General features: G+C 49.1%; 1 protein-coding gene across 2 annotated transcripts; it reads left to right on the top strand.

The window, feature by feature from the left end:
- Positions 1–1,964: 1,964 nt before the first annotated feature.
- On the top strand, positions 1,965–13,046 carry PIPOX (pipecolic acid and sarcosine oxidase). Of its 2 annotated transcripts, none has more exons than XM_016201903.2 (8): positions 1,965–2,081; positions 3,423–3,571; positions 10,164–10,377; positions 10,659–10,841; positions 11,338–11,490; positions 11,861–12,019; positions 12,582–12,657; positions 12,916–13,046. In XM_016201903.2, exons 1-8 carry the CDS (start codon positions 1,968–1,970, stop codon positions 13,044–13,046), a joined length of 1,179 nt encoding a protein of 392 aa, XP_016057389.2. In that variant the 5' UTR covers positions 1,965–1,967. The 2 variants fall into 2 exon arrangements, with proteins under 2 accessions (XP_016057389.2, XP_087682682.1); XM_087826556.1 differs by having other exon boundaries at positions 1,968–2,081; positions 11,861–12,023; positions 12,580–12,657.
- The last annotated feature ends 327 nt before the right edge of the window (positions 13,047–13,373 follow it).

Below are 13,373 nucleotides of genomic sequence, written 5' to 3'. Positions count from 1 at the left end.
TTTTTTACCCTAAGGGAGCTGTCCAATTGTGAGGTGGATGTTATCTTGTGCCTTGTGGGTTGGGGTGAGGTGGAGCCGAGATGACTTATGGATTCTAGAGTAATTTTTTTTTTCCAGAAGGAAAAAGAAAGCCAGTCATATGGCACCTCCGCTCTGGGCTCCTATGTTCCCAGGAAAGGAAGGGCTGGGCTGAGAAGACAGCTCATTGCCAGGGTCACTCTGGGGGATTCTTTGCTGAGGTGGGGGGCACTGAACTGAGGCTGGGCAGCTCCCTGTGGTCACATGGATTTCCCGGTCCATTATTTTCTCCCACTCACAGTATGGCCATGAGAGAAACAGCAAAATATTCAAATTAGAATCATCATTACAGGTCCTGACTATTCCCTAGGATGCACAGTGGTTAAGGGGACAGGTTCTGGAGCAGACAAGCCTGGGGTCACATCTCAGTGCCTGTGTTTAGCAGGTATGTGACACTGGGTGAGTTACAACCTCCGTAAGCCTTGGTGTCTTTGGCTATAAAGTGGAATCTTGGTATGGCTGCATGAACAACTACCCCAAAACTTAGTGGCTAAAAACAACAATTGTATTTATTCTAGTTTATGATTTTGTAGGTCAGGAATTCAGATGGGGTTTGGCTGGGTGATTATTTTGCTCCATGTGGCATAAATTGGATCACTCATTGGTAGTTAGGTGGTGGCTGGGCTGGTGTCCAAGATGGCTTCGCCCTCATGTGTGGCTCCCCATGTAGTCTCAGGGCGTCCCTGTGTGGTCTCTCCTGCTGGGTGGCGGGACTTCTAACATGGAAGCTCAGGGCTCCAGCAGGGAGTACTCCAAGACGAGAAGAGGGAGCTTTAGTCTCCTAGGACCTGGGCCAGAAAGGGTTCCAGTATCACTTCTGCCATATTCTATTGGTCACACAATCACAGAGCCTGTGATAGGAGGAATGACAAAGAATTTGGGGTCATCTTTAACCTGCCAAAAGTGGGGATAAAAATACTTACGCCTAGGGCTGTAAGGATTAAAGGAGACAATGCATGCAGAGGGAGTTTGACTGTGAAGCCAATGAAACTTCAAACACGGGGCTTCTTAATTGTGCAGTCTCTTCCAAGTCCTAGGACCTAATTTTGTATTCATAATTTTTCTGTTCCTTATTCCCAAATCATATAAGAACCAGGTGCTACCAATCCTGGCTCTGTCTCCAATGCGTGTGGAAGTACTTATATAGCACACTGCCTGGCCCAGAGGGAGCACGACCTGGGCCCCTCTGTGCCCTAGGCTGGTGCCTGGTCCCCTGTCTGTGCCTCAGGAGAAGGCTCCTCCTCTCTCTCTGTCCTTTCCATTTGTTCAGGATCATTTCTTCTCCTTTTTAAAAAAATGAAAGTAAAACATGCTGAGAATAATTTCATAATCACAAGACTGCCCTCTCAATTGGCCCCTGCGTCTACCCCCTGACCTCACCACCCACCAGGGAGGCGGACCTTACCCTGGGCATAGTGCCAAGTTCTTAGTTCGGCCCTCTTGAATCTTCAAAGGAAATCAAGCTGAAGAGAGGAAAGCCAGCAGGGGGAGGCAGCATTCCTGGTGCCCAGCTTGGTCTAGGAGGCATTGAAATTCCAGGGCCGAGGTCCCAGAGACAAAGATCATAATGAGACAGGAAGGTGGCATAGGAAGCAGCCCATTTGCATGACAATAATTGAGCCAAGAATAGAAAGCTAGAGAGATGCAAGGGTGAGGCTGGCAGCTGAGCTGGGCTAAACCTCACAAATCAGACTACCCAGCTCTGCTCTGCAGGGGAGGCCAGGCCGAGCCCTGTGCCAGGCTTTGGGGGAGGGGAGGACACTGCCCCAAGGGATTGTGGGAATGCTAGCCAGGCTGGACTTTGCCCTACCCCTCCTTCAGCCCAGAGTCCCGCGTTGCTTGCCTTGTCGTTTGTGCGTGGGCTGTGGCTGTAGGGCTAAGTGGGCATCATGGCTGCTCAGAATGATCTCTGTGATGCCATTGTGGTCGGGGCAGGCATCCAGGGCTGCTTCACGGCATACCACCTGGCCAAGCACGGGAAGAGGGTTCTCCTGCTGGAGCAGGTATTGTCACCTCTGCCCTCCTGACCTTAGGGCCTGTCCCTGTCCCCTCCCCTAGAGAGAGGTTTCCAGAGCTAGCAGGCTATGGGCCAGGCCAAAGGGGCGGATCATCACAAATTCCGTGCAATTTGTAGCTTAGCTGATGTGTATCATCCCAATGCAAAGAAAGTTCCACCCTACCTAAGACCCACCTTGGGTGTCTAGGCGCATTTCCTCCTTTTACTGCTCGCCCCCCAGCGCCTGCCCTTAATCAAGAAGTATCCCAGACCCTGTCTCTTCCTTCTTGCCACCCACTCTCTCTGTGCCAATATGGTTGATCCAGCCCAGAAAAAGAATCAATTCTGCTTTGGGTCACCTTAAGTAAAGATAATTTTGCCCGGAGGCAAAGGCTGATTTGTCAGCCTCAGAGGCAGGATCTGTCCCTGCATATTTCTGGCCTCATCCTGGAACCCAGCAGAGGCTTGTTTTCTCTGCCTTCTCCAGATAATAGCAGCCTCCTTGTTTGATACACAGGAAATAAGACTTCGGTCTTATTTTTCCTCATAGAAACGTGACCCCATGCAGTGCTGTCTACAGTGACCATGCACATGTGGGTGGGCCTGTGTATGTACAGGGTTCTTCCCAGGACATGTGCCACCCAGCCCACCTTCCAAAGATTTCTACCCTCCCATTCTGCTTAAATTGCCCCAGGGCCCGGGATTGAGCCTGCAACCCAGGTACATGCCCTTGGGCAGAATCGAACCCGGGATCCTTTGATCCGCAGGCCAACGCTCTTACCACTGAACCAAACCAGCCAGGGCTGGTTTATTCTTCTTAGTAACGAGCTGGATTGGTTAGAAACCTTTTTCATTTCTGTCAGTTTTCTCAAAGCCTGAGGGATTCTTGGTTCCACCTCGCAGGCAATTCTCCAACTTTTGCTAAATCCCAGGTGGTTTCCTTGTCCTGAGTGATCTGAAGCCACAGGGAAATAGTCAGCATCCGTTTTCTTGTCGATGAAACGAGGGGCTAGACTAGCATGATCGCAAAGGTTCTTTCCAACTCCGCTTCTCTCTGAGTCTAAGTGGGATGGGGTAGCAGCAGGACGACTGAAGACAAACTAACAAAGGACTTCGGGACGTGAATGATGTTAGTTAAAATGGAAGCTGAGTTAGTGCTACTGAAGAACTTCTGATCTGAGAGCCAGATCAGGACCATCAGAAAGGGAGAAGGTATGGAAATATTTGAAGAGTAAGTGCTTCTGGTTGACAGCTCCTGGTTGACTTGATGAGCTAGCTCCTAAAGGGAGGGGGGTGCGCAGTGCAGGGGGTAACAGCTTCAACCATCTGTCTTTCTTTCCACTTCCAGTTCTTTCTACCACACTCCCGAGGAAGCTCCCACGGGCAGAGCCGGATAATCCGCAGGGCATACCCTGAAGACTTTTACACCCAGATGATGGATGAGTGCTACCAGATATGGGCCCAGCTGGAGCACGAAGCTGGAACCCAATTATACAGGTTGGAGAATTCCTTAACTCACGGGGCCCGGCACCTGGAGGTGCTTCTAGGATGTGAGGGAGCAGTGGCATGAACATCTGAAATGCAATGGAGGGACACAGAGGCTAGGGAAGTGCCAGACACACGGAAGCACTCTGCACACCGTCATGGTCACCCCACAGGTCCAGCTGGCTCCTGCTAGGCTCTGAGTTCCAGGACTGGGTCACACCACGTGTCCACGGCTAGCAGAGGTTATATCTATATTTCCGTGAAGCCATCTGAGATTCTTTTAGGGCAGGGGATTGTCATAGAAAAGGAGGCTGCTGTCTTGATTCTTTATATTATACTAGTATCATAACTTTTCATGCTGGGTGCAGCTCCCAACTCCCAGAGTGACCCCTATAAATCCATATCATGTTCTCTGAATACTTCCTTCCGTAGGAACAAAACAGGGATGCTCTTCAGACCCCACTGCTTGCCAGGGAGTGAGCCTGCATCTCTTTATTGTTGCCCCCATGGCTCTCTCTAACCCCCAAGGCCCTCTCCTAACTGACCTTCCACACCCTCATGGGGAAGAAAGCAGACAACCTGTGACGCAAAGAGGACTTTAACCACCCACCCCACCTCCCTCCCATCTTCTTTGTGGCTCTTTTTCCCCCCTTTTATTTATTTTTATTGTTGATCTCTGTGGCTCTTAAATGAACTTCCTACAAAACTCCAGCTCTACCCTACAGGGTGGCAGTTATTTTAATGGCCAGGAACCAAGAGGTTACTGTTCTGTTGCAAAAACACCATTAACTTAAGAACAAAGTGAAATCCATTATGCAAATACAGCTAGGGCAGCTAATTACAGATTTATTCCAGAGGCAGCTAATGCACCCAGCACCCAAATAAAGGAGCATGTCTTGCTGAGGGGCGGCCTGGCTAAGGGACCCCTCTCTGTCAGCCATCTGTGAATACTGCTGAGTATCTTGTGCTAAAAGAACCGCTGAGGCCACGGAGGGCAAACTTCTTCCTAGCAGACAAGGAGGCAACTAAAAGAGATGTTAGAAGAGTGTCTGGAATCTTTCATACAGATGATTCTGAAGTCAGACAGGCTTGAATTTGTCTTTGTGCTCTAGCTACCTCTTACCAACTATATGACCTTGGAAAAGTTTCTGTGCCTCTCTGTGTTTCATATTTTCTCACAGAGTTTTGTGAGGCTTCAACGAGACTCTTATGAAATGCTTGGCACGGTGCCTAGCACCTTTCAATAAATGGCAGTTCCTTCCACCTGTTTTGGGTCAGCCACATCCTATTTCAACTGAGCCAGGGAGGAAGAAGGGCAGGAGGAGACAGATGGGGTGCAGCAACCAAGAACATCAAGGGGAAGGCTGCTGGAGAGGGAGAGAGGGAAAGGCACCCTTGGGTAGGAGATTCTCATAATCTTCTTCTTTGGCAGGAGGACAGGACTTTGGAACGAGGCAGGCCTGACTTTAGATATCAGCTCTGACACATTTAGCTGTGTGGTTTGGAGCAAGTTGTTTAACGTCTTTGAGACTCAGTTTTCTCATCTGTAAAGTAGGAGTACTAATATCTATTTCATGGGGCTGTTGTGAGGATAAGCATGTAAAAGGCATAGACAAATCATCATCATCATCATCACATATTTAGTGCTTATAGTAAGAAAGTAAGGCTGTCCTAAAACTACCTGATACATGTTAACTCATTTAATTCTCATTAAACCTCATTAGAGGGTTGCTACTGAGTAGTCAGGGCCTCAACCCATTTGCCCATTTGTGCAAAAAACAGAATTCTTATAGTCTCAAGCAGGGCTTGGCAATCTTTCTCTGTAAATGGCCACATAGTAAGTATTTTAGGTTTTGTAGGCCACATGGTCTCTGTTGCAACTATTCAATTTTGCCTATTACTCAACTCTACCACTGCAATGTGAAAGCACCCACAGAAAATATGTAAACAAATGAGCATGGCTGTGTTCCAATAAAACTTTATTTATGGACACAAAAATTTCATATAATTTTCATGTCATGAAATACTCTTTTGCTTTTTTTTGGTGGTTGTTTTTTTTTTTGTTAATTCTCACCCGACGATATTTTTTTTCATTGATTTTTAGAGAGAGTGGAGGGGAGAGAGGAGGGGGAGAGAGAGAGAAAAAATTGATTGGTTGCCTCCCACACGCACCCCAACCGGGCCAGGGATTGAGCCTGCAACGAAGGTATGTGCCCTTGACCCGGAATCAAACCCGAGACCCTTCGGTCTGAGGGCCAACGCTCTAACCACTGAGCAAAACTGGCCAGAGCTTCTTTTGCTTTTTTCAACCATTAAGAAATACAAAAACCATCTTGGCTTCTGGAACAGACAAGAATAAGTGACCTGATTTGGTCCCTAGGTTGTAGTTTGCTGGCCCCCTGGTTTAGAAGATACCATAAACTGGTTACTTGTCTCCAAACAAGTTCATTGCTGAATCACCCCAGATCAGAAGACTTCTAATGTGCATTTATAGACAGGAACATATCATAGCCCTTCTTAAAACATTATTCTGATGTCTCACAGCCTCAATTATGAAAAAGGAAGAATAAAGTGAATGGGCTTTGAAAAACCTTGAAAGTCCTATAGAGTGCTAGGTGTTATATATTATTAGTATTATTATTAACAAGTCCTTTCTATGGCTAACCTAAGTTACTCAGGCACACTAATTTATTTAGTTATTTTACTTAGTAGGGACACAGAACAGATACTTCTCATTCCAATTCCTTTAGCTTTTGTTCTTAATTCTGATTTTCTAAATGATCCATCATCGTTGTGTTTCTTACTATCCTACGCTCTCCTGGAAGAACTAGCACAATATCATAATCTAACTGACAGATATGAATGTATTTACTTAATGCTATTTGATGATGATGATTTAAAAAAAATAACACCTTCAGGAGTTGGTAGGTGAGGTGGTTGTTCAGTTCTTTTTATTCTGTGCTGCCCCTTCCTGTGGCAGTGGCATACTAAACATGGGTGAGCTCAGGATATTTGCATATATTCTGGGAACAGACTGTGACACATGTGTCAGATCACAAGGTCTGAATCTTTTGTGATGTGTACAGCCAGGACGTTGATAGCAACAGCAAATCCCAGCTCTGTGGCCCCTCTCTTCCCTTCCCCGCCTTTTCCCTTTGAGTCCTCCCATCTAGCTCCTGACCCCGGCTGCCCCTGCTTAGCTGACAATATCAGACAAGATCACAGCCGTAGGCAGTACAGCTGCTGGCAGAACCTGGTGGCCCCCTCCGCAGCTGCTGCTTCCTGTGTCTGCGAAGTGTCTGGCTTGTCAGCCACATCCCCTCCCTGGAGCGGTCTTTGTTAACCAATTCCACCTCGGCCCACTGAGCAGAAGATGAAACGCCAAGAGCTCCTCCAAACCCAACAAAGACAGCAGCCATTACCAAGTCCCTACTTAAATCCCTTCCCCAAGGTGACTTGAGAGCTGGTTTGCCTGGTACTTTTGAACCAGAGAGGGGAACTGGAGACTGGGATAGGAGATGGCAGATGCAGGGAGAGATGTCTGCCCCTCCCAATTCCTCCCCACTCCATCCTGCCTCCTGTCCTGCAATAGTAGGACATCCCTAATCACCAACTCGGTGGCTTTAGTGGGGCCATAGAGTCAACAAAACCCTTGGGAGGAATCTTTGATTACTTCTCCCTAGTGCTGGATCCAGCTGGGGTTGGGAGGAAAGCACAATTCATACCGAATGCTCTGCACTCAGCTGAGGACATTTGAGGAGTTGGGAACTACACTCTTTCCAGGGTTTCCTGACCACCCGGCCTCCCTTCAAGGTGCCTTCTTTCTAGGCCAGCCCTGACCAGTCATTTTCTGGGCATTCCTTTTTCCTGTGATGCCTCCCCAAATTTTGTGGCCTAGGTCTGAGCAAAAAAGAGGAGAGGGAGGCCCAAGGCACAGGGGTGAGAAATTGATGCAGAATGAGCAGTCTGCTTATTGGGATCTAGGAAACGCCATTAAGAAAATAAGCACTTAAATGATTTTCAATCTGCCCATGGAAGTCATCTATCTTCATACTGGGGGGAAAGGCCCATTCTCCCATCCCGGTTTTGATTGACTGATTTCCAATTCTCTAAGCATTTCCCACAGGAGCCTCTCACCTATCTCCCATAATGACAGGCCTTTGCATTTCCAGGCAGTGTTTTACATTTATTTCCGATTTGCTCATAATGGTCAAAAATCTCTCTCCAATCCAAGGCATTTCTCCAGCCGTGCACGGTTTCCCTCAGGCCAAATAACTCAGCTGTGATCCACGGAAAATGAGAATTTCCCAAACGCATCTTCGGACTAGGGGAGGGTCCAGCATCACAAATTCTGATGGAAAATTTCCCACTGTTAGATCAATATCTGGGCAAAGAAATAAATGCCACAGGGGCAGAGAGCTGGAGCAAAAATGATTACGGTCGGCACAATTACATTCACCGGCAGAATCAGCTCACTGATTACTCTTCGGGATGGGGAGCTCCCGCTTCAGCCACCACAGGACGGCCTGGGAGTGAAAATGTCACTCAGCATTTCATAATTCAAAGGACTGGCCCGTTGTCCTGGCATGAGCTCATTTTCCCTGGACAGTACACTCCTGTAAGAGGGGCCCTTATTTCAAGGAAAGAAGGGAGGGAAGAAGGGGGAAGAAAAGAAAAGAGGGGGGAAGGAAGAGAGGAGAGAGAAAGGAAAAGAAAGGAACCCCGAGAGCGTGTAAGAGCCCGAGGTTGACACATTGAGGGCAGGGTTAGGAGATGCTGCTCTGTTTCCAGGCCAGCCATCTGACTGCTACAGTGAGGGTTAAGCTAGGTCTTGTCCAGAATCCTGCCCAGCTACAACTCCATCAGGTAAAAAGAGCTCAAGAACAGACCCTTGGGCCCAGCCGGGCGTGGCTCAGCGGTTAAGCATCCACCTAGGATCCAGGCGATCAGGGTTCGATTCCCGGTCAGGGCACATGCCCGGGTTGCGGGCTGCAGCCGATCAATGACTCTCTCATCATTGATATTTCTATCTCTCTCTCTCCCTCTCCCTTCTGCTCTCTGAAATCAATAAAAAGATATATTTAAAAAAAAAAAAAAGAACAGACCCTTGGGTGACTTCTTAATTATCCTGTTGACCAAGAAGTTTATTAAGCAAGTTTTCATTACCCGAGAGCCAATCTGAAGTTCTTTCAGGGGCCACAGGAGGAAGGCTGGCCGCTGGCTGGTGGGGGCTTCTCCAGCGTGCCTCTGCCGAGCTCTGGAGAGGCAGCGGTGCTCCCCGCCTTTGCCCCGTGGTGAATGCTGGCGAGGCGGGGGCCGTGGCAAATGCATTGGGCACGCTGCGCGGCTCTGTGTACTGACACCAGCCCCGGGGCCCGCTGTGCCTCTAACCCCTCCCGATCTTCGCTTTAATCCCCCCAACCAGATAATGTGGGATTTGGAAGCGTGTAATATCCATGAGACTCCATTATAGGCTATTACGAGCTTTATACGCGCTATCTGGGGGATGTACCAGGCTGATGCTGGTCACTACGGCTGCAGAAACTGAGGCGGATGACAGGAATGGTTCTGAGGCCCAAAGTGACCCTTCCATTGTTTAGATCAGTTTCTGCAAAAAGAGATCTCTGGTCTCTTGAGACAGAGAGATAGAAAGCATTAAAGAGAAACAGCTTGCACTTCCTTAGTGAGTAAGAAACACAGAGGGAAATACAGGGAGAAACAAAATTATAGCATCACTAAATTAATTGCTCTAGCCCTAAGAGACCATCTACTGGTGTTTCTGCATGAAGGTGTTATTGGCATTTGGGTGGGATCTTCCTGAACATTGCAGGTTTAGCATCCCTGGTCCCTGCCCGCTCAATGTGAGTGGCAACCCCCAGGCACTGTGCCAACTAAAAAAAATGGCCCATATCATTTCCACATGCCCCTGGGGTGGAGATGGTTCCACACTGGTGTGGAACCGTCGATAGTCCAACAGACATTGTCACAGAGGAGGAATCTGGGGCCTGGAGAGGTGAGCAACCAGAGCAAGGTCACAGGGATGCCAGGACTGGACCCAGAGGCAGATCTCCCAGTTTAGGACTCTTTCCACAAAACGGGCAGCTTCTAAGAAGGAACAAGAGAGACAGACAGACACAGAAAGGGACAAAACATTACCTGACAAGAAAAGGGACTGGGAGGAGAAACAGCAGGGGTGGGGGAAGGGAGTAAAGAATAGAGCTGAAAATAGTGAACGGGGCTGGGGGACAGCAGGAAGGGGAAGAGAGCGTATCAGACTCATTGAACACCTACCACCCTCTAGGAGCAGGAATGAGAGAGGGCTTAGGACCTCTGCCCTCAAGGACAGGATGGATCCTGAGGGGGAAGGTGGAGGGACATGCAAACTTCTAAGCAGTGAGAGACAAGAGCAGCTTGGGAATGGGCTGGAAAGCAGCTCCATAATATTGGGACTCCTGTGATAGAGCTAAGTTTACCTGCTTTTGAATGGGAGGCTGGGGCTCTCCTTGATGCCTGGCCCTGGGTCCCTTGCTGAAGAATGAGAGCGAATGGCCCAGGGCCCTGGTACATATCCTTACCCAGGTGTCTTATTTTTATTTTTTTACAGGCAAACTGGACTACTGCTGCTGGGAATGAGTGAGAATCAAGAATTAAAGACAATCCGGTCTACTTTGTCTAGGCTGGGTGTGCAACACCAGTGTCTTTCATCTGAAGAACTGAAGCAGCGTTTCCCCAATATTCGGTTGGCCAGGGGAGAAATGGGGCTCTTGGAAAAGTCTGGAGGAGTTCTCTATGCAGACAAGGCCCTCAGAGTCCTCCAGGTGATGTTGTGCAGTATTAGGGACAGTGCAGCTCCTGATCTAGGCATCTCGAGTCCCAATCAGCCATGCCCCAACCCCCCACTGGATGAGGGCTTTTGCCATGCCGGCTTTAGTCTTGACCTTTGGCCAGGACAGATTTACATACCCTGCTAGACCTTGTCAGTATGGGAGAGGAAGTCTAGAATCTGCACCCTCTTTTCTGCCCTAAGCAAAGGACTCTTTGTCCACCAGGGTGAATCACATTCATGACCATTTGCCCTTCCCTGATTCTGCCCTTTCAGGATGCAATTCGACAGCTAGGAGGCAGAGTGTGTGATGGAGAGAAGGTGATGGAGATAAAACCAGGGCTACCTATCACAGTGAAAACCACCTCCAAGAGCTACCAAGCCAACAGCTTGGTCATCACAGCAGGTCCTTGGACCAACCGGCTCCTCCGTCCCCTGGGAATTGAGCTGCCTCTCCAGGTAAGGGGAGCTGGAAGCCTGAGAGTTGGTGATTAAGAGAAGAAACCTTGGAGCCAGATGGCCACTTGCTAGTGGATAACTTTGGGCAAATTCATTTACCTCACTGAGCCTTAGTTGTATAAACTATAAAATGGGGCCTAGGACTGTTGGAGAATGAAATTAAATGATATACATAAAGCCCTTAGGAGATGGCCTGGCCCATCATAAGCACTCAATACATATGAGGTATTATTAACTCCTGGAGAGAAAAAAGGAAGGCTGGGTGCAGTTATGGGAGAAGACTAAGGATGGAGAAGAGAGATTCAGAGATTTTTGTGCATCGTGATATAACATAACATGCAGATGACATGAAAATTGGATGAAAAAAGGGTAGATGAGTGAAGTGGGGCATCCGGCCTTATATGGAAGGGCTATAAGACCCCAGAAGAAACAGTGCTCGGTGTCTTTAGAGTTCCAAGGCTTTCTCTTTTCATCTCCCACTTCCTCTGCTTTCAAGACCCAGCGGATCAATGTGTGTTACTGGCGAGAGAAGGTTCCTGGAAGCTACGGTGCATCCCAGGCCTTTCCATGCTTCCTGGGCCTGGACTTCAGCCTGGCTCCCCACCACATCTATGGGCTGCCCTCCGGAGAGTACCCAGGGCTCATGAAGGTGAGTGAAAGGCAGAGAGAAAGCTAAGAGGGGTGCACCCAGAATCGGGGCAGCTGCTCTTACTTCCCTCGGCAGACTCCCTCAGATCCCGGTGGGCAGCAGCAGGAGTCTACTTTGCTGATCACCTCTTGCATTGCAAGACACCCAGTTGTCCTGAGGCCCAGCAAAGGGAGCCCTTCCTTTGCAAGCAGAGAGTTGGCGGGGAATGAACTACTAGGCAACCTTGCGTGGCAACAAGCAGCATCTGTCAGGACCGGGGAAGGCTGGGATGATGGATGGGGGCATTGTGTGTACAAGCCTGCCCCCTGGGCTGGGTGGGTGTGCGGGAATGCCGGCCCTCGCCGCTCACACTGCTCTGATTGGGAGCCAGGTCTGCTATCACCACGGCAACAATGCAGATCCCGAGGAGCGGGACTGCCCCGCAGCATTCTCAGACATCCCAGATGTCCAAATCCTGAGCCGCTTCGTCAGAGATCACTTACCTGACCTAGAGCCCGAGCCCGCCGTTACGGAGCGCTGCATGTACACGGTAAGGGGGTGGGCAGCCCCGGAGAGCAGAGGAAGGAGACAGATTGGCCCGGTGCTGCTCAGGCTTGACTCTACTTGACTTCTGACATAGTATGTGACTTGAAACAAATGAGTTCATTTCTGTGGGTCGGTTCACCTCCACCAGAGAAGGCCCATTAGAGGTTATTCATATGCCTTTTCATTAGGAAACTAGACTTATGCCTGGCAGTCCTTCACTATGTTTCCCAGAAGGGCTCTAAAAGATTTTTTGGCAAGATGTTCTAGTTGAGCGGGCCTTAGGGACAAAGAGAAGAGACAGATGTCACCAGAGCCTGAGGCGTCTTGGCTAAGCTAGTTTGTGTGCATTAACTGAGCACCTACTGTGTTCATAGCTCTGTGCGAGAAGAGAGGCAGATGGACAAATGAGAAAGACTGACGTACCCAAAGGGGGCACTGGCTCGCAGAGCGCATCCTGTGCCTCTTTCCCATTCTTTCTGGAAAGGAATCCAGCCTAGCCCCCTCCCTTCTGGGCCTTCCTCTTTCCTCTGTCCTCAAAGGACACAGGTGTGATTGTTTCTTTCTAGAACACCCCTGATGAGCACTTCATTCTTGATCGACACCCAAAGTATGACAACATTGTCATCGGTGCTGGATTCTCTGGTGAGTCTGAGGAGGGGAAGATGGGGTGTCTTAAAGCCCACCTACCTCAGTGCCAGGGAAAATAGTGTTTTCCACACTTTTAGCTGGCCAGATAGGGACCAAAGCCTAGACACTGAGTGTGTGAGGGGCTGGGCAGGGCGATTAGAGAGGAGCAGGTGCTCAGAGCGGGAGGCTCTATTTGGGGCCTGTGTAGGGGACTTCCAGAGAGCCCAGCCCCTGTCTCTGAGGATGCTTGACAACCTGCTCTTCTTTCTCTAGGGCATGGATTCAAGCTGTCCCCTGTTGTGGGCAAGATCCTGTATGAATTAAGCATGAAATTAACGCCATCTTATGACTTGACACCTTTTCGAATCAGCCGCTTCCCTGGCCTTGGCAAAGCTCACCTTTGACCCCTGGCCGGCAGCCTCCCTTTGTGCACAGGGGCTGTGAATAAATCCCTCTGCTGGGAAAGGTTTCTCAGATGAAGGAAGTGGCTGTGAGATGTCATCTTCTTCTCCTGCTCTCTTGAGTCCCCCCTACACACCAGATGACTGAATCCACCTTCTTTCCCTGGCCAGCTCCTCAAGCCCATGACTATTTTTTTTGCTTCTAGAAGGTCAAGCAGACATTCTATAATCACAGAGTAGCAAAGACCTTTGAGATGGATGTCTGTATAAGGAAGGGGCATAAGAACCAGCTCAGGAGACCAAAGCAGTTGTTAAAATTCCCTTCGCAGG

The sequence above is a fragment of the Miniopterus natalensis genome, chromosome 17, assembly GCF_054644295.1.
Source record: "Miniopterus natalensis isolate mMinNat1 chromosome 17, mMinNat1.hap1, whole genome shotgun sequence".
In the NCBI taxonomy this organism is placed as follows: domain Eukaryota; kingdom Metazoa; phylum Chordata; class Mammalia; order Chiroptera; family Miniopteridae; genus Miniopterus; species Miniopterus natalensis.
Note: the sequence above shows the minus strand (reverse complement) of the source record. Positions and strands in the feature narration are given on the sequence as shown.